Genomic DNA, 25895 nt, shown 5'->3' with positions numbered 1-25895 from the left:
TTGTCTTACCAGCCCCACCTCACCCCTCGCTCCTCAACAAGACTGGCCCTGGGCAGCACTCAGGATAGACAAATGTCTGCACTGCTGGCCCACCTGAGTTCGTGGGGTTCCCAACCTGTCTGGGGGTCACCGTGGTTATGCTGCTGGGTGTTTGTGCTGAGACAGCTCCTACAGTGTGTTGTGGATGAGGCTAGACCGTGCCTGAAGGCCGGTGTGTATAAGCCTGCCTCCTGGCACAGCTCGGACACTGGCCTGAGGTATGTGGGTATGTGGTCATGCCCAGCCCATCCAGGAGAGCTGGGCTGCTGTCCTTCTTAGGATTGTCGCTTGAGGAAGTCCTCTGCCCACTTACCTGTGAAGTACCTGCTGTACTCTTGATCGATCCTTTGCGCCGTCTCAAATTGCTCTTTGGAATGCCTCTGCGTCACCTTGTCCCTCAGGTAGACAGGGTCTCTCTGCTCCCTGTAGGGGCAGCCAGGGAACTAGGCTGAGTCTTAAACCTACCCCTGGGTCCCCTCTTCCTTCTTTGGTCCAGGGTGGCAGGGCCTCCAGGAAGACAGGGTTGGGCTAGGACAGGGGATCTAGGGTGTGTTTCCATAAATCAATAGCCTCTAGGCTATATGGGGAACTGTGGGCTGACAGGGAATCTGGGCCCCTCAGTACCACTACACGGACAAAGCCAGCAGACACATTAGCCGTCTCCAAACTCAGGCACCAGGAGCTCAACAGCACAGAGAAGCCAAGCGGAGTGAGTGCAGCTGAGCTGGACTCAGCTGAGACTACTCAGTTCCCCGTGGCCTTCTGCACAACATGCTGAGAAGAAAGGGGGACGGGACAGAGGGGGAGCTCTGCAAGTGTGGTTGTGCCCAAGTAGGAAGGAGGCCCTGAGCTCAGCTAATGCAGCCTCTGCATACAAATACAAGTCCAGGGTCAGAGGGGAGTGTTATTTTTCCAGCACAGGACCCAAGCCCAGGAGGAACTCAATGGGGCCAGACACCCACTTGATGTGCTTGGCGCTCTTGTAGCGGATGAAGATGACAATGGGGTAGATGTGCATGTGATGCAGCCTCTCAATGGCATGCGGGGCGATGTCCAGAAGACAGTGCCGGTTCTGAGGGATAACAGTGTGGAGTAAGTTTGTAGGGCAGACAAGAGGACGTATCTTCTGCCCCCCCCAACCCCAGGACCCACCCTTGCCTCGCACGACTCTACCTTCCTCCATACTCAAAAACACCAGGCAGCAGAAGCAGCTTTCTAGAAGATCACTTAAGACAGGAAGGGAGACTTATTGGTGGATATCTCCCCCCCACCACCACCCACTGAAGGCTGCTCCAGTGGGAGTGAGAACTGGCCAGAAAGCCATACCTCAACACGGGGACTATACTGGCTGGTTTTGTGTGTCAACTTGACACAAGCTAGAGTCATTAGAGGAAGGAGCCTCAGTTGAGGAAACACATCGAGAGAGCTGCACATAGGGGACCTGTGGTCTTTCTTAGGCTGACGCCCTTCCTGGACACTGAGGGGCTCATGGGGTGTGTTTCTGTCCTAGGGAGCCTCAGTTGAGCCTCCATGAGATCCAGCTGTAAGGCATTTTGTCAATTAGTGATCAATGCAGGAGAGCCCAGCCCATGGTGGGTGGTGCCATCCCTGGGCTGGTGGTCCTGGGTTCTATTAGAAGGTGGGCTGAGCAAGCCACGGAAAGCAAGCCAATAAATAGCACCCCTCCATGGCCTCTGCATCAGCTCCTGCCTCTGGGATCCTGCCCTGTTTGAGTTCCTGTCCTGACTTCCTTCCGTGATGAACAGCAATGTGGAAGTGTAAGCCAAATAAGCCCTTTCCTCCCCAGTTTGCTTTTAGGTCATAGTGTTTCATCACAGCAATAGAAACCCTAAGACAGGGACTTTCTTGGGACCCCACCCTACCCTGGCCTCACAAATCTGCTACACTGAACAAGATGGGGGACTCTGGGATTTGTGTGTGTGTGTGTGGGGGGGCAATACAAGCTTTGCATGGCTATGACAGAAACACACCCTGTGAGCCCCTCAGTGTCCAGGAAGGGCGTCAGCCTAAGAAAGACCACAGGTCCCCTGTGTGCAGCTCTCTCGATGTGTTTCCTCACTGAAGCTTTTCCCCATCCAAAAAGTAATGAGCATTTCAACCACGAGCAGCCCACATTGTAGAAGAGGGAACTGCAGGCCAGAGAAATGGCTAGAGAAGCCCAGAGGCCAGAGGCTAGGACTGGCTACTTCCCTAGCACAGCTTGCAGCTAACCCACTCCTTGGCAAATGGAGTCCAGGACGTCAAAGGCATCAAGAAACACTCTTGGCCTTTACGGGGTCAGAGACCCTGGTGGGTGGCTCTCTGTATCCATGTGTTCAGGGACTCATCCCAGAATGGTCTAGGAGAAGGCCTCTCCAGAGTTCAAAGCTCTCCTCAGTGCCCTTGAGAGCAGGGGCTCTGGGGTACCCAAAGTGCTGGTGACTCCTGGCTCCTTCCCATGGATCTGTGCACTAGTGGTAAAGGCAGAGACTCAGAGCATCCAGGAGGATGAGACCAAGGGCAGGAGGTCACAGACACCTAGGGCATAGTGAGCTGGCTGAGGGCAGAGGGCCCTCAGTACAAGTGGAGCCCAGCCCTTGGGCCAAAGCCTTAGGTACCTTTTCTGTGATCTCCTTTATCGAAGCCACGGTGGTAACATCGAAATGGCCACTCCTCCGCTTGTAGTCCACAAACAGGCAGTCTTTGACGCCCCGCTCAATGGCTTGCTGGGAGGCCTTCATCACCTCTGTACGGTAAGATGCAGAAGTCAAGGTGTTGGGTGCACAGAGGGGGCCCGATGCAGAGAGCAACACTGATCAGCGGCATGGAGACCCACGCTACTATATGCTCTCCTGGAGAGGACGGAGGGTAACAGGTGGGTCTCTCTGCATCAGTAGGACCCGGAGATTCTGTATCCCAATCACTCTGCATGGCCAGACACAACCTAGTAGGCACAGGGGCACCCCTTACCAAGCGGGCATCTGCAGAACTTGCCAGGTGCTTCATTTACCAGCATCTCTTTCACCACATCCAGAAAAGGCCCCAGGATGAGGACAGGCCGCAGAGAGGTACAGTCCACTTTCTGGACCCGCTGATAGGCCAGGCTCACCGAGTCTAAGAGATGAGAGGGGGGGCAGGGTCATGGGCCCAGCCTGGACCAAGGATGAACGCAGAGTTGGGCAGCCATGGCCCCAATCTTGCTCATTTAGATAGGCCCACCCCGGCCTTACTTACCTGGACAGCCCTGCTGGGGGATGTCTTTCTGTACACTGTGAATATATGCTGTTCCCATTGCTTAGTAAATAAAGCTGTTCTGGCCTATGGCAAGAAAGCTTACAGCCAGGTGGTGACAAATCCAAGTAGAGATACAGGGAGAAGGGCGGAGTGGGAGAGATGCCAGCTGCCGCCCAAGGGGCAGCAAGATGCCAGCAGACTGGAAATGCCACAGCCACATGGCAACTGATAGATTGATAGAAATGGGTTAAGTTAAAAGAGCTAGGTGGCAAAAAGCTTAAGCCATAGGCCATCCAGTTCATAATATTAAGTCTCCGAGTGATTATTTTATAAGCGGCTGCAGGACAGCAGTGAGAGAGATTTGTCCAGACCTCAGGCTGGGCGGAACACAGGAAATGTTTTGACTACACAGGTCTGTCTTCTATGTCTCACAAAACCAGGCCAGCGAAGGTGACCTGGTTTATATCAGGCATCTAGCTTTATCAAGGACCACATCACAGGCACACCAGGGCATGATCACTAATGTGTTGGGAGACTGCAAGAGTCCCTCTGCCACTGAGGATACTGGGGACAATGGATGTCCAGTCATCTTACTCTTCGTTCTACTCCAGGTCTTCCTCAGTTATCCCACGCCCACTGCACCCACACCTCACATCTCTGCTCACTAGAGATGCGGCTCCAAGGCTTGGGAGCCACAGCCTCCTCCACAGGTATGGTTATATGACCCCTACCTGGACATGAAGGATAGAGGTAATGCAATTACATCTTTGGCTCCTGCCCATGGACCAGAAAAGATGGTGCTGTGAGCCAGCTCTGCCCATATACATGGTGACAACCCTTAGGAACTGTCTGAGGCAGAAGACAGAAGGGATCTGGGTCTTCAACACAGGGTCACTTCCCTGGGCTGCCCACCAGCTCAGACCGAATGTGAAACACAGATGAGCTTCCTGTGAGGCTTCAGATGCTCTGTGGTTTAGTGATCAAGCCACTTTCCTTGCTAACACACCAGGTGAACTCCCCCACCAAGTAAGAGATTGTCAGGAAGGTAGCAGGCAACTGACTTCCTAGAGACTCCCTGATGGGTGTATGCTGGCTTCCTAGAAACACAAAAAGATACAAAGCATCTCTGTACTTTGGAAGCTCATGCTAACTGGGGCCACAAGGTAGCAAAACTGGACACCCAGACAAATGCTGCATCAGGAGTCCAGGCAGGAGAATGGAAGAGTTAGGGGGGTGCTGGGGTGAGCTAGCTCAAACTGGCTGAGGGGCAGGTCTGAGATGAGAGCACAGAAGAACAGGCTGGAAGAGGTCACAGATGACTGTGGCAGGAAGGGGAGGGCTCTGTGGGGTCTGCACACTTCTGTCAAGGTGCTACAGAGGGAAGATGGGGGCACAGCCACCTGGAGGCACAAACACCCCTGCTCTGCAGAAACCAAGCGTATGGGCAGAACGAAGAAAGTGAGTATAGTCTCGCCTCTCAGCATCATCATACCCCTGTGTGCTTGCATTTGAAGATGCATTGTACAAGTTTCTATCCAGTACTTCCTAACCTGGGGACCAGCTGGTCTGGTCTACATTCATGACCTTAGAATGAATGCCCATGCGCTTTCTCTTTGAAACAATTAGAGACACAGCTGTAGCCAATATCTTTGACCCCTCCACACTAGCCTCCTCAGATTGCAGCCACTGCTCTGAGTTGGAAGTGTATCTTTTCCACATGACTCTTATTACTAAAAGCTGATTTTTTTATAAGCTGAGTGTGTGTGTGTGTTGGGGGGTATTACATTCAACAAAAATGGCGTGAGGCTATGAATGGCTTGTAGCTCCATCTCCCCTTCGGGTTGTTTCTAGAATGCATCACAGGAATTCATGCTCCTCCCCTGAGGACTCTGCAATACTCCATGCACAGCTCAAATGTAAAGCTGGGCAGAGAGAGAGCTGCTGCCAAGACACTGGGGTCTCAGGCAGAGTGTGCAGGAACTATCCAATAGCAAATGGGACAAAAATGGAGTTTGGGGCAGTCACAGCAACCGCAACCTAAAGAGCCAAAAATGCAGTGGGAAGGGAGGAGGCAAGAGCTCAATCTGGGAGGCTGGAGAAACGGGTCAGTGCATGAGAGCTCTGGCTGTGCTAGCATGAGCGCCGAGCTCAGATCCCCAGCACCCATGTGAAAGGTCAGGCACGGCCACTGGGCTCTGTCCCCAGCAATGTGGGGACAGAACTATGAGGGGCTGCTGGAGGCCAGCCTAGCTCCTGGTTCAGTGAGAGACCCTGTCTCAAAGGAATAAAGCAAAGAGTCTTTCCCTGGCCTCTTTGCATGTTTAACCATAAACACACATGTATATAATTCATATATATATATAATTATCTCCCTACTCACAAGCAAATAAATACAAAGAAAATAAAAAGAACTAAGTCTGAATCAGAAGCTTCCCATGAAACCCTTGCCAAATTCCAAAGCTCTAAGAAACAAGAAGCTAAATGTATAAGAAAAACACAAAACCACGGAACAAAGGGTTCCATTGACTCTTGTGTAGAAAAGAGAAAGACTGACCCAGGGAGGAGACCTCAGGGAGCTGGGACCTAGAGGCCAGCTATACCGGTCAGGGTGAACTCCACACATCACAGAAGCTGCAGCCCAACCCGAGGTCAGCTCAGCCTCCCCTTGGACCCAGGGCCACCAGTGCTGCCTCCCGGGGTACTGGAACTTCACTCTTAGCCTTAGCATTTCCCCTTCTTGACACTTCAACCGACAGTCCCCAGGCGTGTTTACGGGGCACAGGCACACTGAGCAGAGCAAATAGCACTCGGAGATGAGCAGTCAGGGCAGCTGCTGGATAGTCCTCACAGATGCCAAGACTTGAATAACAGACAAGAAGATCTGGGAAGAGAATGAAAGCCTATTGCAAATCATCAAATGGAAACTCTGGCACTACACAGGACAATTTCTAAAATTAAGACATTGGACACCAAAGATGAGCTGGACGGTGAGCAGGGCAAAGGTCAGTGGGAAGCATCGTGGGTGGCTGAAGCGTGGAGAGAAAAGGGTGGAAGAGAATGGGAGAAAGCATGCAGGAAACATGAGACCAGCAAGACCTCAAAACCCAGGGAACTAAGAGGAGAGAGGCGAGAAGACCATAGACGCAGCCTGAAGGAAACGATGGCCTAGAATGTTCTCAAACATCAAGCTATAGACTTAAGAACAAGAAGGTAAACCTACCTGGGCAACATAGCAAGGCCTGAAGCTGGGACCAGAGACTGGATGCCAGAACCTCCTGGGCCTAGGGCATGTTCCCTCCAGCATAACAACATTAGAGGCAAGCCTCCCAGAAACGTCATGTGGTGGGTCAAAATGCACCCCCCTAAGGGCTGGGTCACTTCTTGTCTTATTTAAGGTTCTGTGGTAGTTTAAAGGAAAATGGCCCCCAAAGGGAGTGGCACTATTAGGAGGTGTGGCCATGTTGGAGTATGTGTGGCCTTGTTGGAGGAAGTGTGTACTATGGGGGTGGGCTTTGAGCTCTCCTACGCTCAAGCCACAGCCAGTGAGACAGACCACTTCCTGTTGCCTACAGGTCAAGAGGTAGCACTCTCAGCTCTAGCACCATGTCTGCCTGCATGCTGCCTTGCTTCCCACCATGATGATAATGGACTGAACCTCTGAAAATATAAGCAAGCTACCCCAATTAAATGTTTCTTTGTAAGAGCTGCCATGGTCATGGTGTCTCTTCACAGCAACAGAAACCCTAAGACAGGTTCTATTACTGCAATGAAACACCATGACCAAAAAGCAACTTGGGAAGGTTTATTCAGTTTGCACTTCCACAACTCTGTTCATCACTAAAGAAAGTCGGGACAGAAACTCAAACAGGACAGGGTCCTGGAGACAGGAGCTGATGCAGAGGCCATGGAGGGTGCTGCTTACTGGCTTGCTCCTCATGGCTTGCTTGCCTAGTTTCTTATAGAACTCAGGGTCACCAGCTGAGAGATGGATGGCCCCACCCACAATGGGCTGGGCCCTCCCCCATTGACCACTAGTTGATAAAATGCCCTACAGCCGCATCTCATGGACACATTTCCTCAGGCTCCTTCCTCTCCAATGACTCCAGTTTGTGTTAGTTTTATACAAACCAGCCAGGACACTTCTTGATCCCAACAATCTGTAACTCTTATCTTTTTTAGCAAGAAAGTTCTCCTGGGTTGCTCAGGAGAGCCTCAATGCCATCAGAGGTATTCCTGTCAGAAAAGGGACTTTTGAGCCAGACATACATGACAGGGAAGGGATGTGAAGAAGAACTAGAAAGAGGTTTTAAGATAATAGTGATGTGTCTACAAGCAAAAGAATGTTGGTAGCCACTGCTCACAACCAACAAAGGCTAGGAGCAGATTCATCCTAGCTCTGCAGGGCAGTGGAGGCTGCTGGCACCCTGACGTTGATTTGGTGGCATTGGCCTTAAACAACTGGCTTTCAGAATGAATACCCATTGTTTTAAGCTACTGTTGATAGTGATTTGTTACAGCAGCCATAAATACAACCCATCCCCTGTGCATTGTGTGTTTGTGCGCGCGCATGTATAGGCTAGAAGCTGGCATTGGGTGTCTTTCTTGATAGCTCTCCTATGGCATTTATATAAGTGCTGGGGATCTGAACTCTGGTCCTCAGTACTTGCCTCATAAAGCATTTGCTTTGCTCATGAAACATCTCCCCAGCTCCTTGAATAAGTGTTTTTTTTCCCTAATGTACATAATGGGGGGGGGGGGTGCATGCTATATGCAGAGGTAAGCGGAAACATTCATAGAGTTAGGCCTTTCCTTACAGTTAATGTGAGTTCAGGGAATCAAACTCAAGTCGCCAGGCTTACTTGGTAAGCTCCTTTACCCTCTGAGACATCTCTGTTAGCTCTGAGAACGGTATCTTAAAAGCATTTAAAACTTAGAAGTTCCTGGAGCTATTGGGAGGTGGTGTGGGGCCATTAGGAGGTAGGGTCTAGTGGAAGGAGGCCAGGTCACTGGGAACATGCCAGTGAACGGGATTCAAAGGGGACCTCAGCCCCCTTTCCTGTCTGCTTTCCAGTCGCTATGAGGTGGGGCAGTCTGCTCTGTCCTGTGTTTCTGTCTTGACCTGCTTGACCACAGGCCCAAAATCAGACCAGCCAAGGGACCAAGGATTGAGCCTCAGAATCTGTGAGCCAAAAGAAACATTTGCGGGCTGGAGAGATGGCTCAGGGGTTGGGAGCACTGGCTGTCCTTCTGGGGGACCCGGGTTCAGTTCCCAGCGCCCACATGGCAGCTCACAACTGACTGTGACTCCCATTCCAGGAGATCTGACACCTTCACACAAATGCAAATAAAATAAATTAAAAAAAAAAAAGCACTGAAATGTTTTGAGTTCATGGATTCAATCAATTGGGGATAGAAAATATTCAAACAGGTATCATAAGTAATCTAGAGAGAATTTAAGTATGTGGGGACTGCATGTTAGGTCATACATGTTAGGCCATACAAAACACCACACCAGTGATTTACGCGAGTTATAGAACACCCACAGGTCTGGGTATCTAGAGGATGCTTGGTACTAACTCCCTGCCATACCAAGGTGTGACTGTAAACACCAACCTAAGATTCTATACACAAGGGGAATTCTGGAAAAAATGGTAAAATGGACTTTGTAAGACAAAAAAGAAAATGCATCACCAAGCACAGAGCACACATCCTAGGAACTGTTGAAGGAGAGCGGAAAGATGACAAGATCAGGACCGGGGGAGGAGTGAAGAGCAGCAAGAGAGGTGAAGAGAGACTGTGAAATCCACCAGAGCACACTGGGGTGAGAACAGGAAGGCTAGGGAAGCGAGGGCAGCGGTCAGTGGCAGCAAAGTGGGTCTGTGCTTCAGACGTCGTCTCGGGAAACTGGGAAATTTCATCCAACGGACGGGCGGGGCAAGCAGGCAGTCGGGGCATCTGGTGAGGGCCACTGAACTCTCCAAAAGACTACAAACTGGAAACTGAAGGGGTCACAGAAATACTTGAGTATTCCCAAAACGGAGAGAAAGGAGAGCCGAGGGAACATAAAAGAGGAGAACCGGCAAACTCAAGAAAAGACAGCATCTGCTACAGTGACGTTTTAAACGTTCTGATTACACAGAATGTGAAAACTACCTGTCATCTATCTCCACATCGATACTCAGTCCTACTTTGATACAATGTGTTAAAACACTGGATGCCCCAGTACATGAAATAAAAGCTGCTCTAACCCTACCCTACTCCAGGGATAGTAAAGAAAACTACAAGGAAGTTCAAAGTATGAACTTAGATAGCCAAAAAGGTCAAGTGTTGTGTGGCCCAAGCAATAGAGGAGTAGAAATAAAAACATCACGTATTTCAGGACGTTTTTCAATGGCAGAAGGGTCATTGCAGGAAAACAATAATCCAGAAGGCATATGTTTCTAATAACAGTTTCAAAATGAGTGGTGAGGCCAGAGAGATGGCTCAACCACTAAGAGCACTGGCTATTCTTCCAGAGGAGTGGGTTCGGTTCCCAGCCCCCACTTGGTGGCTCACAACTAACTGTAACTCCAGTCCCAGGGGATCTGACACCCTCTTCTGGTCTCTGTAGGCACACACATGGTGCACACATGTACATGCAGGTAAAGCACTCATACATATTAAAAATAAATATTTAAATTTTTCAAGAAAATAAGCAGTGCAGAAATCCCAAGGAACCGACACAGACACACCCACCAGCCCCTCACTGAACACACGAAAGATAGACCCTGGGGAAGGAGGAGGGGGCTGTCTGAGAGCATGGCCAAAAGAGGGCAGGCGGAGGGCAAGACACAGGAGAAGCCTCACCATAACTTGACAGCAACTGAACTGTTAATAGTTAAGTTGTAGGATAGTAAGCATTTCAGGCTTTCGAGGTGAAAAGGCAAAACGGGCCAACATTGTCACCAAAAGACCTATATGTTTACATATACATTTACATGCATGAAATCCCACACTAAAGCTGTGTGGTACACAGAAACTGAGAGCGGACCAGAGCTGCCCACGGGCTGTGGTCTGTCCAGCCTGCCTGATGGTGACGGAACATTTCACTGCGCTTTAATTCTTTCTTTCTTTCTTTCTTTCTTTTTTTTTTTTTTTTTTTCTTGAGACAGGGTCTCACTGTGTAGCCCTGGCTGGCCTGTTTTTTTTATTTTATTTTATTTTATTTTTTTATGTAGACCAGGGTATCTCATAGAGCTCTGCCTGCCTCTGCCTCCCAAGTGCTGAGATTAAGGGTATACACTAGCACGCCTGGCAAGATCTTCATTTTCAAGATGAGAAGGAGGGAAAGAAGGAGAGAGGAAAGGGGGAGGCATCAGTCCCACAGTCTACTGCCCAGTCACCCCACACCATCTGCCCAGGACAGTGAATACATACACAGCCCCAGGAGCCACTTGATGACAAGGACCTCTTCCCACTCAGGATCAACGGCCTCCTTCTACAAGGGCCATCTTCCAGGGGGCCATCTGACAGTCCTAGTCCTCAACTCAAGCCTGACTCAGCATTCTGTTGGGAAGACTCTTGTCAAAATTACCAATGAACGTGTGAAGGAAGCAAGAAAGGCTGAACAGGGACCAACACAAGCCAGATGCACTGCGTGAAGCAGAAACGACGTCCACTGACCCAGGGCCTCTCACTGAACTTGAAACTTCACGTGTCAGCTGGAATGGCTGGCCATGAGCCACCTCCATCTTCTTCATTCTCAGTACTAGGGTTACAGACAGACACACCACATCGGGCTTTTTCTATGTCCTCAAACTTGCACAGCCAGCAGCTCACACACTGAGTCACCTCCCCAGGCCCCACAAAGCCCCGACATTCTCCTTCCTGAAACAGGGCTGAAGGTACTTTAAAGAAACATGCTGGCCAAGAGGAGACCTTGAGGGTTAAAGGTACATACTGAAGCTGAAAGACTCTCAGAACCATCCCGCCTGCCTGAAGATTCACTTCCAGACAAATACACAAAAAGCAAGGAACCTCTGGGAATCCCCCATGGTGAAGCTCCCCACCCCCACGCCTGGAGCCTGCTGGAAGGAGCCCAGCACTTGCCTTCGAAGAGCGGAATGGAGTCACTGGAAAAGGTGTCCAGGGCGAGCAGGTCCTTGCCGTCTTTGGACCCACTGCGTTTGTGTTTATGTTTCCTTCGGAAGAAGGACCGACGTGCAGCTGCCGACAGCGTCTTTGCTGTGTTGTCGTCTTTGACCTCGGACATGCTGAGCCTCCTTGAGAACTCCTGGTCCATCCTGCAGTCACAGAGAATGACCTGCTGGGAGCGCCGTGGGAAGGGAGGAAGCTAGGTTCCCCCAGCTCCCCCAGGCCTCCTAAGGACTGGCCTTTCCCATGTTCCAGGATTCTCAGGCATCACCACGGTAACAAGAAGTTTAGGGTCCAGCTTCAGAGCAAGTAAATTTCCACCATGACACTGAGCTCAAGGCAGCTGGTGCCCAGTAACACTGGCAGCTGTGCTTCCTGCCATGGAAGATATGGACACTAACAGTTCGGATGACCATGAACCATGTGACTGTAGTTGCATCAAATGCCTAAAGGGAAACCTACAGATTTTAAGTGTAGATGAGTGGCTTGGGGCTGGAGGAGTAAGTAATAAGAGTGTGCTGGGATTTGGTTATGGGTTTTCCTGTGACTCTCAAGGGTCCACATACTACTGGAGACTGAATCCCCAGGGTAGTAACACTGAGCTGGAGGTGTCTTTAAGAGACTGCATTAGATCTCTACAATTGGGGATTGGTTAGGTATCTACCCTCAGAAGGGATCAATGAGGTCCTCTCAGGACCCCAGTTACTTCCTCCAATGGTTGGTTATTAAAGAAAGAACAAACCTGGCCTGAGTCCTCCTTGACTCTTGTGGTGGTCTGAATGAGAATGGTCCCCATAGGCTCATAGATCTGAATGCTTGGTCATCAGGGACTGGCACTACTTGAGATGGATTAGGAGGTGTGGCCTTATTGGAGGAAATGTGTCACTAGGTGTAGGATTTGGGGCTTCAAGCCAGTCCCAGAGTCTTTCTCTTCCTAATGCCTGCCAATCCAGATGTTGAACTCTCAGTTACTTCTCCAGCACCATGCCTGCCTGTGTGCCACATGCTCCCTGCCGTGATGACAGACTAGACCTCTGAAACTGTAAGCAAGCCCCCAGTCAAATATTTTCCTTTGTAAGAGTTGCTGTGGTCATGGTGTCTCTTCACAGCAAGAGAACACTAAGACACTTCCTAGCTTGTCACAGGATCTCTTCCTTCTGCTTCCTGACCATATTGTGAAATGGCCAATGAGGTCTTCAACAGATACTGAACAGATTGAGGTCACCTGACTCCACACTTCAGCCTCCAGAACTGAGAGATTCAAAAAACAAAAAACAACAATAACAAAAAAAAAAATACAAACCCAAACAACAACAACCACAAAAAACTCTTTTTCTTGTGAAATTTTCAGCCCCAAGTATTTTGTTACAGCAAAAGAAAACAGACATAGGGTAATAGCTAAGGTTTCTTTCAGAGGTGATGAACATGCTTTAAAATTAACTCTGAAGGAGCTGGGAATGTGGTCCAGTTGGTAAAGTGCTTGCTTAGCATGTTCAAGGCCCTGTGTTCAATCCCTAGCACCCATGAACTGGGTGTGGTGGCACATGCCTATTATTTCAGCACACAAGAGATGGAGGCAGGAGAATCAGTTCAAGGCCATCTTGGCTAGACAGCAAATTTGAGGTACCCCTGGGCTACATGAGACCCGTATCTCAATAAATCAGTAAATAAAATAATGGTTGCACACATCTGTGAATGTACATGGCCCCAGATCATTGGGAGGACTCATCTGGTAAGGGAATTACATCGTTGTGACTCTCTATTCTGACTCACTGTGGCACTTCTACGCATTGGCTCATCTAGGAGCAGCTTTCTGGACAGTGATCTGGGCCACATGTACAGTACTGAAGCTGCAGTTCCCAAAGGAGTCAGTTCCCCCAGCAGCCCAGGCCAGTGTCACTTTGTGGGGTTCTATACCACAGTGGTGGCCCCTGTGGTCCCTGCCTGGAGATGGAGAAGACTTACACATATTTGCTGGGAATCTGCCCACGCTGGATCTTCTGGGCATTCTCATCCAGCTGCCAAGCCATCCAGGACCCAAACATGCCCTGGGGCAATGTGTCATCCACATACAGGATGTCGTCTTTCTTAAAACTCAGTTCAGGCTCCACTTCTGCCAGACGGTCATACAGGGCCCTGGACCACGGAACAGATGACACAGGTTGAGAGGGTCACACCACACACCCATCTCTGAGGCAGCTGTCTGTGCTGTCTCCAGACACCATGGAAAAGGATTTGGGGGCATCCTGAAGAGGCCCCGCTCACACACTTTACAGAGCAGGATGGAAATATCACCTTTCCTTCCCTAACACTAAGGGCTCATCCCCACGGAAGAAAGACTTCCTGCACCCCGTCCTTTCAGACATTTTCTACCCGCCTGTCTGGGAAACCCAAGCTGCTGCTTCCTGCAGACTGGCACCTCCTGAAGATGAAAACATTTCCCACCTGCAGAATGGGAAGTGTTACTCATGTGTGTTTTCATCTACTCTGTGGTCCCAGGTTGTGGAGGACATGACAGGAGTCCTGAACCACTCATGGAAGATGCCTGATGCCACCCCCACATCCTGATTCCCACAGGACTTACAGACACCATGCACACTGCAGAGGGCTCTGTGGGACTCAGGAGAGGCCACAGGAGGAACACAACCCACAGAATAAGGAACTCCAGATCTCAAAATTCCAGTCTTGACCCCTCCCCACCCCCCAACCCCTCCCCCACCCCCCAAAAAAAGCATCTCACGTGGGCAAAAGCAATGCCAATGACGGATGGCCTGAGCCCTCGGGGCAAAGAGTCCAGGGAATCCATCTGCCCTGGCCCTAACCCTTCCTGCTGGCACCTGATGTAGAAGCTGTCCCCAGGCAGGCCCTTGACTCTGCTGAACTCCTCGTGGCGGTGCTGCACCTTCAGGCGGATGTGATCCTTCGGTTTCAGCATCTCCACATAGACGTCCTCCACTGTCCTGCTGCGCACATCCAGGTTGCCATACTGACCAGGGAAAGAGTACCAGGGTCAGAAAGACAGTGGCAGGGACAGCTCGGGCACTCAGAAGGTTCCGGGATGGAGCCTGGTCTGAGACTCTGCCTGCCTCCCCTCTGTGGACCTTGGTATCCCCAGGGCCTATGCTCTGCATGATTTCCTGGCTACTAGAGCCAATGGAACTTCCTAGCAATGAAGAGCTCTACTTTCTGCTTATGAAACCGTGTCTTTGCCATTGTACAGGCTAATTTTATGCCAACTTGACAGAGGCTAGAGTCATCTGGGAGGCGGGAACCTCAATGAAGAAAATGCTTCTGAGCTGTAGGCCAGCCTATAGAGCATTTTCTTAATTAGTGATTGATGGGGGAGGGCCTAGCCCTTCATGGGTGGGGCCATCCCTGGGCTGCTGGTCCTGGATTCTGTAAGAAAGCAGGCTGAGCATGCCAGTAAGCAGCGCTCCTCCATGGTCTCTGCATCAGCACCTGCACCCAGGTTGGTGGCCTGTTTGAGTTCTGCCCTGACTTCCCTTAGTTCCTAATGTTACCTGAAAGTGTAAGCTGAAATAAACCCTTTTTCCCAAAGTTGCTTTGGTCATGGTGTTCCATGTTAGGATGACCCTGACTAGGACAGCCATCTATATGCCATCTCCTGCACAGGGTGGGAGACCCAGAGAGTGAGAGGGAAAGAGAGCCAAATCAGTCAGCTCACAGACCTATGGCTCATGAGACTGGGCACCTCCTTCTGGCTGTTCAGGATCAGAGCCAAGGCTAAGCCCTTGGGTTGCCTCAGTGACCCACCACACTGCCCAGGGTCTTGACAGTATCCCTCATTTACAAGATGAATAACCCACCTTGACAAGCTGCTGGGTGAAGTGAAATCCCATCTCCTGTGTCATGTAAGAGGGCACAAGCTGATACCACCTGAACATGACCTGGCACCCACGGTGGCAGAACTCACCTCAAGGATGAGGTCCCCTGGCACGAGGCCATCGGGACCCTTGGCAGGACTGTCGTCTTCCACCTCAGCCACAAACACCCCGTGCAGGTTCCCACCACACAAGTGCACCCCCAGATCCAACTGGGATTTCTTGATGAAAACGATGCGGGGTTCAGAGGTCTTCTTGCTGGTATCTCCCACAATCCTTTTGAGAAGGAAAATGAAGTCCTTACCATGTGCAAGGAGAGAGTCAGGCATAAGTGAGGAGAGCCTGTCACATCCCTGCCTGCTTGCTTCCCAGGGGGTGGGGGTGAGAGGTGTGGGGGGTGGGGGGGTAAGAGAGGAGGTAGGAGAAGGGAGTGGGAGGAGAGGAGGGAGGGGAGGCTGGGGTCAGGATATAAAATAAATAAATTAATGAAAACAAACAAACTGAAGAGTCACAGTGAACCTGGGAATACAGTGAGGAAGCCAGATGCCCACGGAGACACCCCCCGCCCCCCCCCCCCCGTGACAATCTGCCTGCAGGTGAGTTCCAGGGGGAGTGATCCCCACAGGGACTTTTGTGGAGACCTGGCAATTCTAGGCTAGGCTAGCACAAGGCTCCCATAAAAACACTTCCTCCTCCTGACCTGCTCCCTTCCCTAGTTTCTCTTAAGGGAAACTAGTCTGCTGGCAGGAGAAGGTCAGGCCTGGCTGACAACTCTCCTTGCCACAGAGCTGCCTCTCAAGGCACTGCAGCTCACCACACTTGCCAGAGCCCCGGCCAAACCTCAACATTGCCGCTGCTGCCCAGAGACCCAGGGCCTTCCCGGCTGATAAAAGGTGAGAGGTCTGGAGACAGAACAGGAGAAGGAAAGACAGAAAACGGAGAGCAACGCAAGCGAGGAGAGACAGGGAGGAGGAAAAGAGGAAGGGAGTCAAAAGACAGGCCTGGTGCGGACTCTGGCCCACTGGGGCAGTTGGGCAAACGGAGACCCACAGCATGCCTGTGCTGACCTGGAGTTGGGGGTGCTTTGCTTGGCTGGGGGTGTGCCAGGGCCTTCATCCTGTTCCATCAGTGGGTCAATGGCAGAGGGATGTTCTGGGGTCACAGCACTGCTGCCCTGGAGAGCGGAGTGGGGGGTGGCAGCGGGGTCCAGGTGGGAGCTGGAGGCGGAAAACAGAAGGAATAGGATACATCCAAGCAGCCAGAGCCGCCACGGCTGCAGCGGCAACGGCCCCGACCGTGAGCAGGGAACCCGGCTTCACACATGGAACGACAGACACATGAGGAGTCTGGACTCTGCCATCTGCCCCGGAGGGTCTGCCTGTCTCCAATCAGGGAGCCTCTCCAAAGGTGTCCAGCCTAGAGGACGTGCAAAGCCACTTTCCCTTCTCGTCTTCTCTGCTGAGCCCCCCGTCACCCGCCCTGGGACCCGCAGCTCAGGAGCAGGTACGGGCAGATAGATGCCCAGTGTGTGCTCACACACAGAGTCAACCACTGAGTATGAATCCTGGGCCGAGGCAGAGATTTTGGTTACTGCAGCTCCCCCCACCCTTGTCTGTACTCTTTATGTTTTAGGAAGAGACATCTCCTCTCTGGAAACCCCTTGCCAACATTCTTACTAGAAGAAGAATCTCAAAAACTTGGAACTGGCACCAGGTAAGCAATCCCCTGTGGACCCCTCTCTCTCCGCCCCAGCCTAGGCAGCCCCCGGAAGCTCACCTGGAGCGGGAGTGACTGCTGAGCTGGTGAATGTGTGGGTTGTACTGGGCCAGGATGGTGATGGTATCACACTGCTGTCCGATGATTAGCCGGGCCTGCTGCTCGGTGGCACTCCTCAGGTTTATCCCATTGAACTGGGAAGAAGCCCAGAGTGGACTCAGTGAGTGGGCAATGACTGAGGTAGTGAGCGTGAACTCGGGAACACTGCTTTGAAGGGCAAGATGGACTAGAAAAGGAAGGAAGGAAGGAAGGAAGGAAGGGAGGGCTGCCACTCCCTCTTACCTCAAGTAACTGGTCCCCATACTCAAGGCCGGCCTGGTGTGCGATGCTCCCTATGGTCACCTTGGAGACATAGATACCACCCTTCTCTCCACTCACGATGGAGATTCCCAAAGGCTCTGAACCCTTCTGCACCTTCACGTGGCGGGGCTCCTCCAGGTAAGGTCTGGAGAAAGAGCCAAAGGTTTCAGGGACTTAGACCCAAGGGGACAGAATGGGGAGGCTGAGATCGGGCATGCAAGTCAGCAGTGTGAAGGAAGGCCCAGAGCTCAGGTGTTCTGATAATGATGGGAAATGGCAATCAACTTTGGACAAAGGAATACATTCCTGAAATTTCATGCAATAAATACAAGCACAGCACATCCAAACAAACATGGAAAAAACAGAATGTTCATGTGAACTATAGCTATGGGAAACACACACACACACACACACACACACACACACACACACACACACACTTTTATTTGATGAAAGGATCATCTCAGGACATGCACTATGCATATCCCATGGAGGGGGTTCTGAAGACACCCACTGGCAAAAAGAGATGGCTCTGTAATTACAGTCTCCCTCCCCCTCAAAAAAGGTATATGACTAGTGAGTTCTTATATTCATGGGTCCCTGGGGTGGAAATGAAGCAGCTATAAGCCATGAGAAGGGGGCTGGGGGACTGAGGGAGCAAGGGTGTGCCCATGCATTTACTGGCCAGGGAGCTGTCCCTATATCCAAGGGCATGAAAGGATGTGAGAGCCTCATGTCAGGCCAACCTCAGACTCCTCAGCGAGGAGGACCTGGGCCTAATAGCCACGGGCAGCCTCAGAAGGGATCTGTGGTGGGAGAGATACATCAATGGACAAGAGTTAGGAGAGAAGGGACATCAGAGGAGGACCACACACTTGCACAGAAGACCCAGGGCTCTACCAAGCCCTCCCCAGCGGTAGCTTCACCAGCCCAGGGCCCCTCAGTCTCAGTCAAAGGCTGAGGAAGGGAATTACCCTTCCTCCTGGGTCCCCTCTAAGGCCCATGGGAAGTTCCTGGTGGTGACCAGCCTGAGATACCTGCTCCCGTCACTACTATGAGACAAAAAGAACATTCACAAGCTCAGAAGACCTCAGCCTGGGCCTCCACAGCTGTGTCTTGGAAGAGCATAGGGTAAAATGCCTGTCCCCTCCCCCCCATTTTAAAAAAGATTTTATCTTTGTATTTATTTATTCGTGTGTATGTCTGTGCACATGCACATGAGCATGCCGTGGTGCACGTGAGGGGTAAGAAGACAACCTGTGGGGTAGGGGTGGGGTCAGTTCTCTCCTTCTACCCCATAGGTCCAGGAGATCAAACTCAGGTCACCAGGCCCAGCAGCAAGTGCCTTTATCTGTTGAGCCATCCCACTGTCCCATGAAATTCTTCTTAAATTGTTCTGACACCCACCGCCTGGTGGTTTCACTTCTCAAACCCACTCCTCCACAAGTCTTCCCTTAACCTTCTAGCTTCTGCATACAATCAATTCCGCCACTGAACATGCATTAGAGTGTCAGGCAGTGTAGAGTTCCAAGGTCCCTTGCAGACCACCATCTGAAGACCATCCTCATAGGCCAGCCTAAGAAGATGGACAGTGAACAAGGGAGGGGGCAAGCCTAGTTTCCATTCGAAGTTCCTTCTCACCCAGTGACGGACCTTTTCCTCTGTCCACATTAACATAGTGTGTTCAGCTCCAGACAAAAGTGGGTGACCATGTCTAACAATATTACATAAAAGCCGAGAAGCTGGGGCTGAAGAGATAACTCCACAGTTAGTAGTGTGTAGTGTTCTTTTAGGACCTGAGGTCAGTTGTCAGCACCCATACTGGGCCACTCAAAACCACCTATAACTCCAGTGCCATGGGATCTGATGCCCCTTTCTGACCTCCAAGGGCACCAGCACTCATGTGCACATACCCCAAACACACACACACACACACACACACACACACACACACACACACACACACCTACAGACACACATAGATACACATAGACAGATACACACACATACACACAAACCTACAGACATACATAGATACACACAGACACAGATAGACATAGACACACACACACACACACACACAGAAGAAACTTCCAAATGACCCTATGAGTCAGGGTTTCCTGATTTCCATTTCCCCGATTTTCTCTCATGACTGTATGAGAGGGAACTCCGGGTTCTGGATAGGAGACTCCCTTCAACTGGGAAGCTGTTGCTTGGGCCACAGGGGCTAAACTCATCTCTAGGTGGACTGTAAGGCCCAGCACGGCAGGAATCGCTCCCATTGGCTCTCCCCCAAAGCAGGAAGCTGATAGGGTGTGTGACTCGTGTGACAATGTGGACACACTTCATTTGGAGAAGCCAGAGCTAGAGCTGAGCAAAGCCACCCCTCCACGTTCCCGTCTGTCACCCAGAAAGGACCCCTGAACACTACCCTGGGTCCTGTAGCTGATGCCCTGCGACAGGGCCCTGGGGTTGGATCCATTTGCTCCCCTGGGCTCTCAGGTTAACACTCACTGGGTTTCTTTTCTTACAAGTTCAGATTTTCAAATCAAATAGGATGTAATTTATTTATTTAGGTTTCTTGAGGCAGGGCTTCACTATGTAGCCTTGGCTGTCTCACAGAGATCTGCCTGCTTATGTGCATTTCATTCCTCAAAAGGAAAAAAAAAAAAAAAAAAAACAATTTAGGGTAGAGCAAAAGAACCAAGAAATGCAGAGAACTATACTTGGGTCCAAAGATTAAGGGATAAGAATGAGTCCTGGTTCTAGCTGGATCAGGCCAGTCACAGAGTTCGCATCCACAGAACTCGGGTGGTTTGGACACGGTCTACTCTTGTAGGAACACTCATGTAGCTGAGACTTTCTAACAGTGCATAAATGGGCCCGGCAAGCAGGAAGCAGGACCTCCATATCCCGTCACCACCAGGCCTTCTCTAGCATCCTGCTTGGTCACTGCTCGGGGGAGAGCCCGCCTTGCTCTGTCCCTGCCGTCCAGATCTGACCTGCTCCGGCTCCAGCTCCAACTGTTTCTCCAGTCCGCCTCGTGCTCTCTGGACCGTCCCATCCCCAGAGCAGATGTGAAGTCCCCTGGGTTGTCCCAGCCGCAGGAGCTCATTAACACTCACCTGTCCTTTCTCCGCTCCCCATGGGAAGTGGGGTTGACAGCAATTCTGGGCAATGTGGAGGCTGAGGTCTGGGGCTGGCTACAGGAGGACAGGGTGTCGACGTTCAGCGGGGACCGGGGAGGAGTGCTGCATTCAGAATGTGACAATGAACCTGCGGGAAGAGAAGAAAGAGGTGGCATGGCTCATCTGCCATCCGGATGTGACCTGGGCCTGGATGACGGTCTCCACACTGCCTCCTGTCCCCACAGCAACAGATGAGGGTTAGGCTCAGTTAACCTTCATCAACCCACTGGGATGTCGAGAGGGACCCAAGGGAGCGGGCACAGGAGCGAATGCCCAGTTCTTACCTCTGTCGGAGCCCATGACAGACCGGGGATATCTTGGTGTTAATGGGATCTTAATCCGCTCTGCCTTGAACTGCAGGTTACTGGAAGACCCTGTTGTTCCAGGAGGAGACACAGCGTCAGGCCTTGTAACTAAACAGCCCTCAGTCCTCAGCACTTCTCAGCAGTCCATGCAGTAAGTAACACAGAGATCCTGTCAGGTATCCCCGAGAGAAATGATCCATGGAGAACTACAGAGAAGCAGACAGTTGGCTCCTCACGCTAGAAGGAACTTAGCAGGCCCAGAATGCTCCAGAACAGGAGCACACGCCTTGCTTCAAGCCCCAAAATGCAATAGTAACCTAACTACTACAGCAGATGCTCTGAAGCCCTGACAACTTCTCCCAGGGTCTTGTTACCAGGCAACACAACACTCCCCTCAGAGTGACATTTCCCCGAAGTGTGTATCCATACAGCACACCCAAGATGGACTAACTCAGGGTCAGGAAACAAGACTCCAACCAAGAGGTCACCTGAAACAACCATGTAACCATCATGGAGCCTGCGAGCAGAAGGCAGTGGCTCAGAAAACATAGGTACGCCAGAAGGGTCACGAGGTATCAGCCATTCAGGGGAGGGAGCTGAGCTCAGCCTCTGGAGGGAAAGGAGTCACGTGGACAGCCCACCCAGAGACCTGGTTATCAAGATGCAAGCACCAGTGGTAGTTACCAAGACGGGCACTGGAGGGCAGGGAGTTGGAACCCTGGGAGGCTCTCATGTCGGGGTAGTCGCTGCAGGCCCTGGGACTCAGGTCCAGGCTGAGGCGTCCCTGGTGCTGGACACTGTTTAAGTGAATCAGAGAGGTGAGGGGCCCTGGAGAAGGACTAAGACCAGACCTGACCAAAGGGGGAAACACAGTGAGCGGCCTGACCCTAGTCACTTCTCATAGATGGCATCTATGGACCTGTGGGCCTTAGAGGGGGCACACAGGGCCAGGACTGGAATTGGATGGGCAGAGGAAACATGGTTCTACCGTGTGTAGGCCTAGGAAAATGGTATAGGGAGGGTGGGGTCGGGGGAGGCTGGATGTGCACCGAGGGTCCTGGAGAGAGCAAGAGTGGTGTGTTATGCCTCACTCAGGACGGCATGCCCAGGAAACTGGAGCTAGTGCACAGAACCCAGGGACCACCCACATCCGGCTGGCCTGCAGTCAGTCCCAACCAGGTGGTTGAGGTTGTGTAATGTTGACATCTCTTCCCTGTCTAAAACTCCTTAGTGCTCTCCCTTGTAGTCTCTGAGAGCTTGTGTCCTAGTCTGGGCCTCCCGCTGATGCACTGCCCCGTGCCGAGCTCCCCCTACGCACCCAGACACCCAGCCCTCAGCCTCTCCCCCACCCCCCGCAGCCCTCCTTCCAGAGGCTCCTCCCAAAATTTTGTACGGGTACTGTTGTTTTCTTCCTTTTGGATTGAGGGAAACCCAGGGCCTTGCGTGTGTAGGAAAGTGTTCTGTACTGAGCTACATCCCAGCCCCTACGGCTGGTCTTTATCGTTCCTCTAGTCACAACAGCTGCCCTTATGCCACAGTATCTTCCGCAACCACTCAGTTTCCTAGACCCCCTCTTTCCAATCACAGCCCAGTTGTCACCCTGTTTCTCTGACTCAGGGCCACTCAGTACCACACGTTATCACTGTCTTATTCTCACGTCTGCATTCCTGCACTGACCACAAAGCCCCACGGATGGAGAGCTGCCTTTCAAGTTTATCACTGTCTGTCCTCGAAACCAGAACAGCCAGTGGGACATAGTAGGTGCTCATTAAAAAACTGCCAAATGAATGAATAAGGGTGATCCTGACCCCACCTTCCTCCCGCCCTCCCCCCCACCACCACTTAATTTCAGGTTTCTTTTTTAATATATTAAGTGGTATTCTACCTAATCAGAAAAATTTCTCTACTGAAATTTCAGACCTGGGCACCGGACCTGCCATCACTATCCTCTGAATACCAGTGAGTTCACACAGCATTCACTAAGTCCAGCACTGCTCCCTCAGCCCTTTCCCAGCTAGCTAAGAGGATTTTCTGTCTACAGGCCTCTATGCTGCAGTAACTCTCCAACCAAGAGACTGGACAGCTGGTACACAGCAAAGTGTAAGTGCCTTAGCATACCTGGGAGACAAGCCCTGGGGGCCGGCATCACGGGACACGGGTGGAGAGCCGCAGGGGACCACCCTGTGGCTGCGCACAGTATAGATGGGGTTCCGAAGAATGGAGCTCACAGTGGTGCTGGGAGTCATACTCCGGGGAACGGTGCCTAGAAATGGGCTGGGTCAGGACAGTGGTTCCCAAACACCTAAACAGCCCTGGACTGGAGCACACCCTCCCGCAAACACCAGGGAGTCTCAGTCTTAGGGAAAAAACATTCTAGGTAGAGACTTTTAGCTACCAGTTTGCCATATGGCTTTGACTAATGGCCTCTCCCCAACCATAAAAAAGGACTGATTCATTGCAAAGAGCAAATGATACATTCAGAGACGGGGTCAACGGTCACAGAAAGGGCAGCAACTGTGGGTGGAATACATGTGACAATGTCCCCTCTTTCCAAAGATTGGACATCCCTGTGAACCCACAGCACCGCTGTTCCCAATTCCTGTCCCAGCAGCTTACCCACAGACGGCCGATTGGGGTAGAGTGGGGGGTTGCCATGACGGCTGGCATGCCCTGGTGAGTACGGGGACCATTCCTGGACCTCTGGGGAGAGCTCTCCGCCGGCTGGAACACACTCCTGTTCCTGCAGAATCAAAGGTGAGCATGTCCGCTGAGGAAAGTGAATGCTCGGTATGTTTGCAAACAACTGACTTCATGCACCAGCTTCTCCCACTCAGGCTAGTGACCAGTGGGAGAGGTATCGCCCATTCACAATACCTGACACCTGGAAGCCAAGGGCTTCCTGTACAGACCCATCATACAAGTGCCGAGAATCTGCCTCTCTCTCTCTCTCTCTCTCTCTCTCTCTCTCTCTCTCTCTCTCTCTCTCTCTCTCTCTCTCTCTCTTCCTTTCCTTTCCTTTCCTTTCCTTTCCTTTCCTTTCTTTTCCTTTCCTTTCCTTTCCTTTCCTTTTTTTCCAAGACAGGGCTACTAGGTTTCTGGGTAGCCTTATCTGTTCTAGAACTTGCTCTGAAGACCAGGTTGGCCTCGAACTCACAGAGATCCACCTGCCTCTGCCTCCCGAGTGCTGGGATTAAAGGTGTGCGCCACCACTGCCTGTTTTTGTTGTTGCTGTTAGAATCTGCCTTCCAAAGAAACAGATTGTGGGAGTGGAAGATGAGAATGCATGCCTGCGACAGGATGCACAGTGAGCAGTGTGCACTGTGCCCTAGGAGTTTCATTTCTCAGCAGTCTTCCCTTCTGCAAACTTCAGCACACACAGCTAGTCTGCCCTGCAGCCAGTACCAAGAGTATACCACTCATTTCTCCCAACCTTTCTTGGGCAAATATGTCACTTAGCTCAAAAACTTCTTTAACAAGTAAACCAAACATTATTCTCAGGTAAGCATTCTCTTGGTGTCATTTCCCACTACCATGCATGTCTCGTGATGCTTTCCCATCTACAGGGGACTGTTGCTCACTGGCATCCACCTGCCACCCTACCCACTCTTGCAGGTACACACCACCAGCAAAGGCACCAGCTCCATACAAGCCTGGGAAACTGGGTGAGGCAACTCTGCAGGCTCCCACCCCAGCTGCTCCAGCCCCAGGCCAACCTCTACCTCCAGGCACTGAGCAGGGATCACTACTGGAGAGATCTTGGGCCGAAAACTAGGGGCAGACTTTGGCCTACGCCGCTTCTGCCCCAGCTCGTCCACTTTCTGGGAGGTGAGGTCCTCATCACAGGATTTTTTGGCGGGCAGGTAGGAGGTGTCTCCATCCCCTTCAGTGTGGTAGCTGGAGGCGATGCGGACCCTGGCCTTGCGAGTGGGTGAAGCATGCATGGGTTCCTCGGGGTCCATGCTGGGGGGTGGGGCACTTGGAGGGCTGGTGGAAGGTGAGCTGCCCACCAAAGTGGCCTCTGACTCAGAACTGGTCTCCAGCCTGTGCTGGAACTTGACAGAGTCACTTCTCCTGGGGGGCTTCGGGGGCGTCAGAGACCCTACCCTCTTGGAGGGCTGGGGGGAGTGAGCAAGCCCAGGGCCTGAAAGCAGGTAGTCTATTTTGGGGGGCGTCTGTGGGCGCTTGAAAGTGTTTGGGTCAAAGATGGACTTCCTTTGCTTGGGCTTCTTGTACACGGAGAGCTTCTCAGGCCCCGATGTGGAGCCAAGCACAGCCTTGGGCCAGGTCCCCCCACTGTTGGAGCCATCAGGCTCGGCCTTGTCCAGGGGAGCCTCTCCTACCCCACAGGGGCCCACTTCAGTCTCAAAAGACAGCAGTGGCCGCTGGCTCTGCACGTCCACCAGCCCGTAGCCACGTTCGGCAGAGGCGTCGGAGCGGAATGAGTTCAGACTACGCTCAGAGGTGCTAGGACAGGCCTGCGGGGAGGCCGGAGAGGAGGCTCCAGGGAAAGGCTTGTGCAGAAAAGAACTACTGCCTCCAGGGGGGCCCGGCTCCTTCCTGTCCTCCAGCCGATCTGCGTAGAAGATGTCCGTCTGCGTGGAGTTATTGTGCTGTAACAAGTTCCGTTTGTTATGTGCCTGGACCTCTGGGCCGTGGGCGCGACAACTCAGCATCTTATCTGAGTCCTTGATATTTTCAAAGATGTTCTGGCCACTCCACGAGGAGCTCTGGGGGAACACCTGAGCCAGGGATGCAGAGGGGTGAGAAAGGGAAGGTGAGACGTCATCGCTTACCACTGTCATCGGAAACCGTCCCCAGAAAGGAGTGATGGAAAGGAATGGCGACGGCTTCCCGAGAGAGACAGACACACGGAGGGCAAACACAGATGCGTGTACATATTACTGTCTAACCGTGAAGCTTTCTCATGGGCCTGGCTACGCAAAACTTAACAAGAGCAATACAATCCCGTTGACCTTGAGCACCTAGCTGCAGCCACCTGCACACTGTGTAAGAATCATTAGGCATAAAAATAAATTATTCATGGTAACCCAGGCAACGGGAAACTAACCAGGGCTAAG

At 51.7% G+C, this 25895-nt stretch overlaps 1 protein-coding gene across 4 annotated transcripts in view; it reads right to left on the bottom strand.

Moving 5' to 3' along the window:
* Positions 1–25895, bottom strand: part of Dlg5 (discs large MAGUK scaffold protein 5) — a 114826-nt gene that overhangs the window by 2712 nt on the left and 86219 nt on the right. For 3 of the 4 annotated variants that reach the window (XM_037208606.1, XM_037208607.1, XM_037208608.1), the window contains 17 exons: positions 24531–25556; positions 23434–23557; positions 22936–23080; positions 21502–21614; positions 20797–20886; positions 20450–20600; positions 17307–17469; positions 17025–17158; positions 16316–16465; positions 15341–15524; positions 14244–14392; positions 13372–13542; positions 11362–11555; positions 3010–3153; positions 2658–2785; positions 1002–1111; positions 353–462 (listed from right to left, as the gene is read on the bottom strand). In XM_037208606.1, the coding sequence (XP_037064501.1) occupies positions 353–462; positions 1002–1111; positions 2658–2785; positions 3010–3153; positions 11362–11555; positions 13372–13542; positions 14244–14392; positions 15341–15524; positions 16316–16465; positions 17025–17158; positions 17307–17469; positions 20450–20600; positions 20797–20886; positions 21502–21614; positions 22936–23080; positions 23434–23557; positions 24531–25556 (3286 nt within the window). The remainder of the gene's footprint in view (positions 1–352; positions 463–1001; positions 1112–2657; positions 2786–3009; positions 3154–11361; positions 11556–13371; positions 13543–14243; positions 14393–15340; positions 15525–16315; positions 16466–17024; positions 17159–17306; positions 17470–20449; positions 20601–20796; positions 20887–21501; positions 21615–22935; positions 23081–23433; positions 23558–24530; positions 25557–25895) is intronic. The other variant, XM_028879791.2, reaches the window with a different exon arrangement.

This window comes from Peromyscus leucopus, chromosome 9 (assembly GCF_004664715.2).
Source record: "Peromyscus leucopus breed LL Stock chromosome 9, UCI_PerLeu_2.1, whole genome shotgun sequence".
In the NCBI taxonomy this organism is placed as follows: domain Eukaryota; kingdom Metazoa; phylum Chordata; class Mammalia; order Rodentia; family Cricetidae; genus Peromyscus; species Peromyscus leucopus.
Note: the sequence above shows the minus strand (reverse complement) of the source record. Positions and strands in the feature narration are given on the sequence as shown.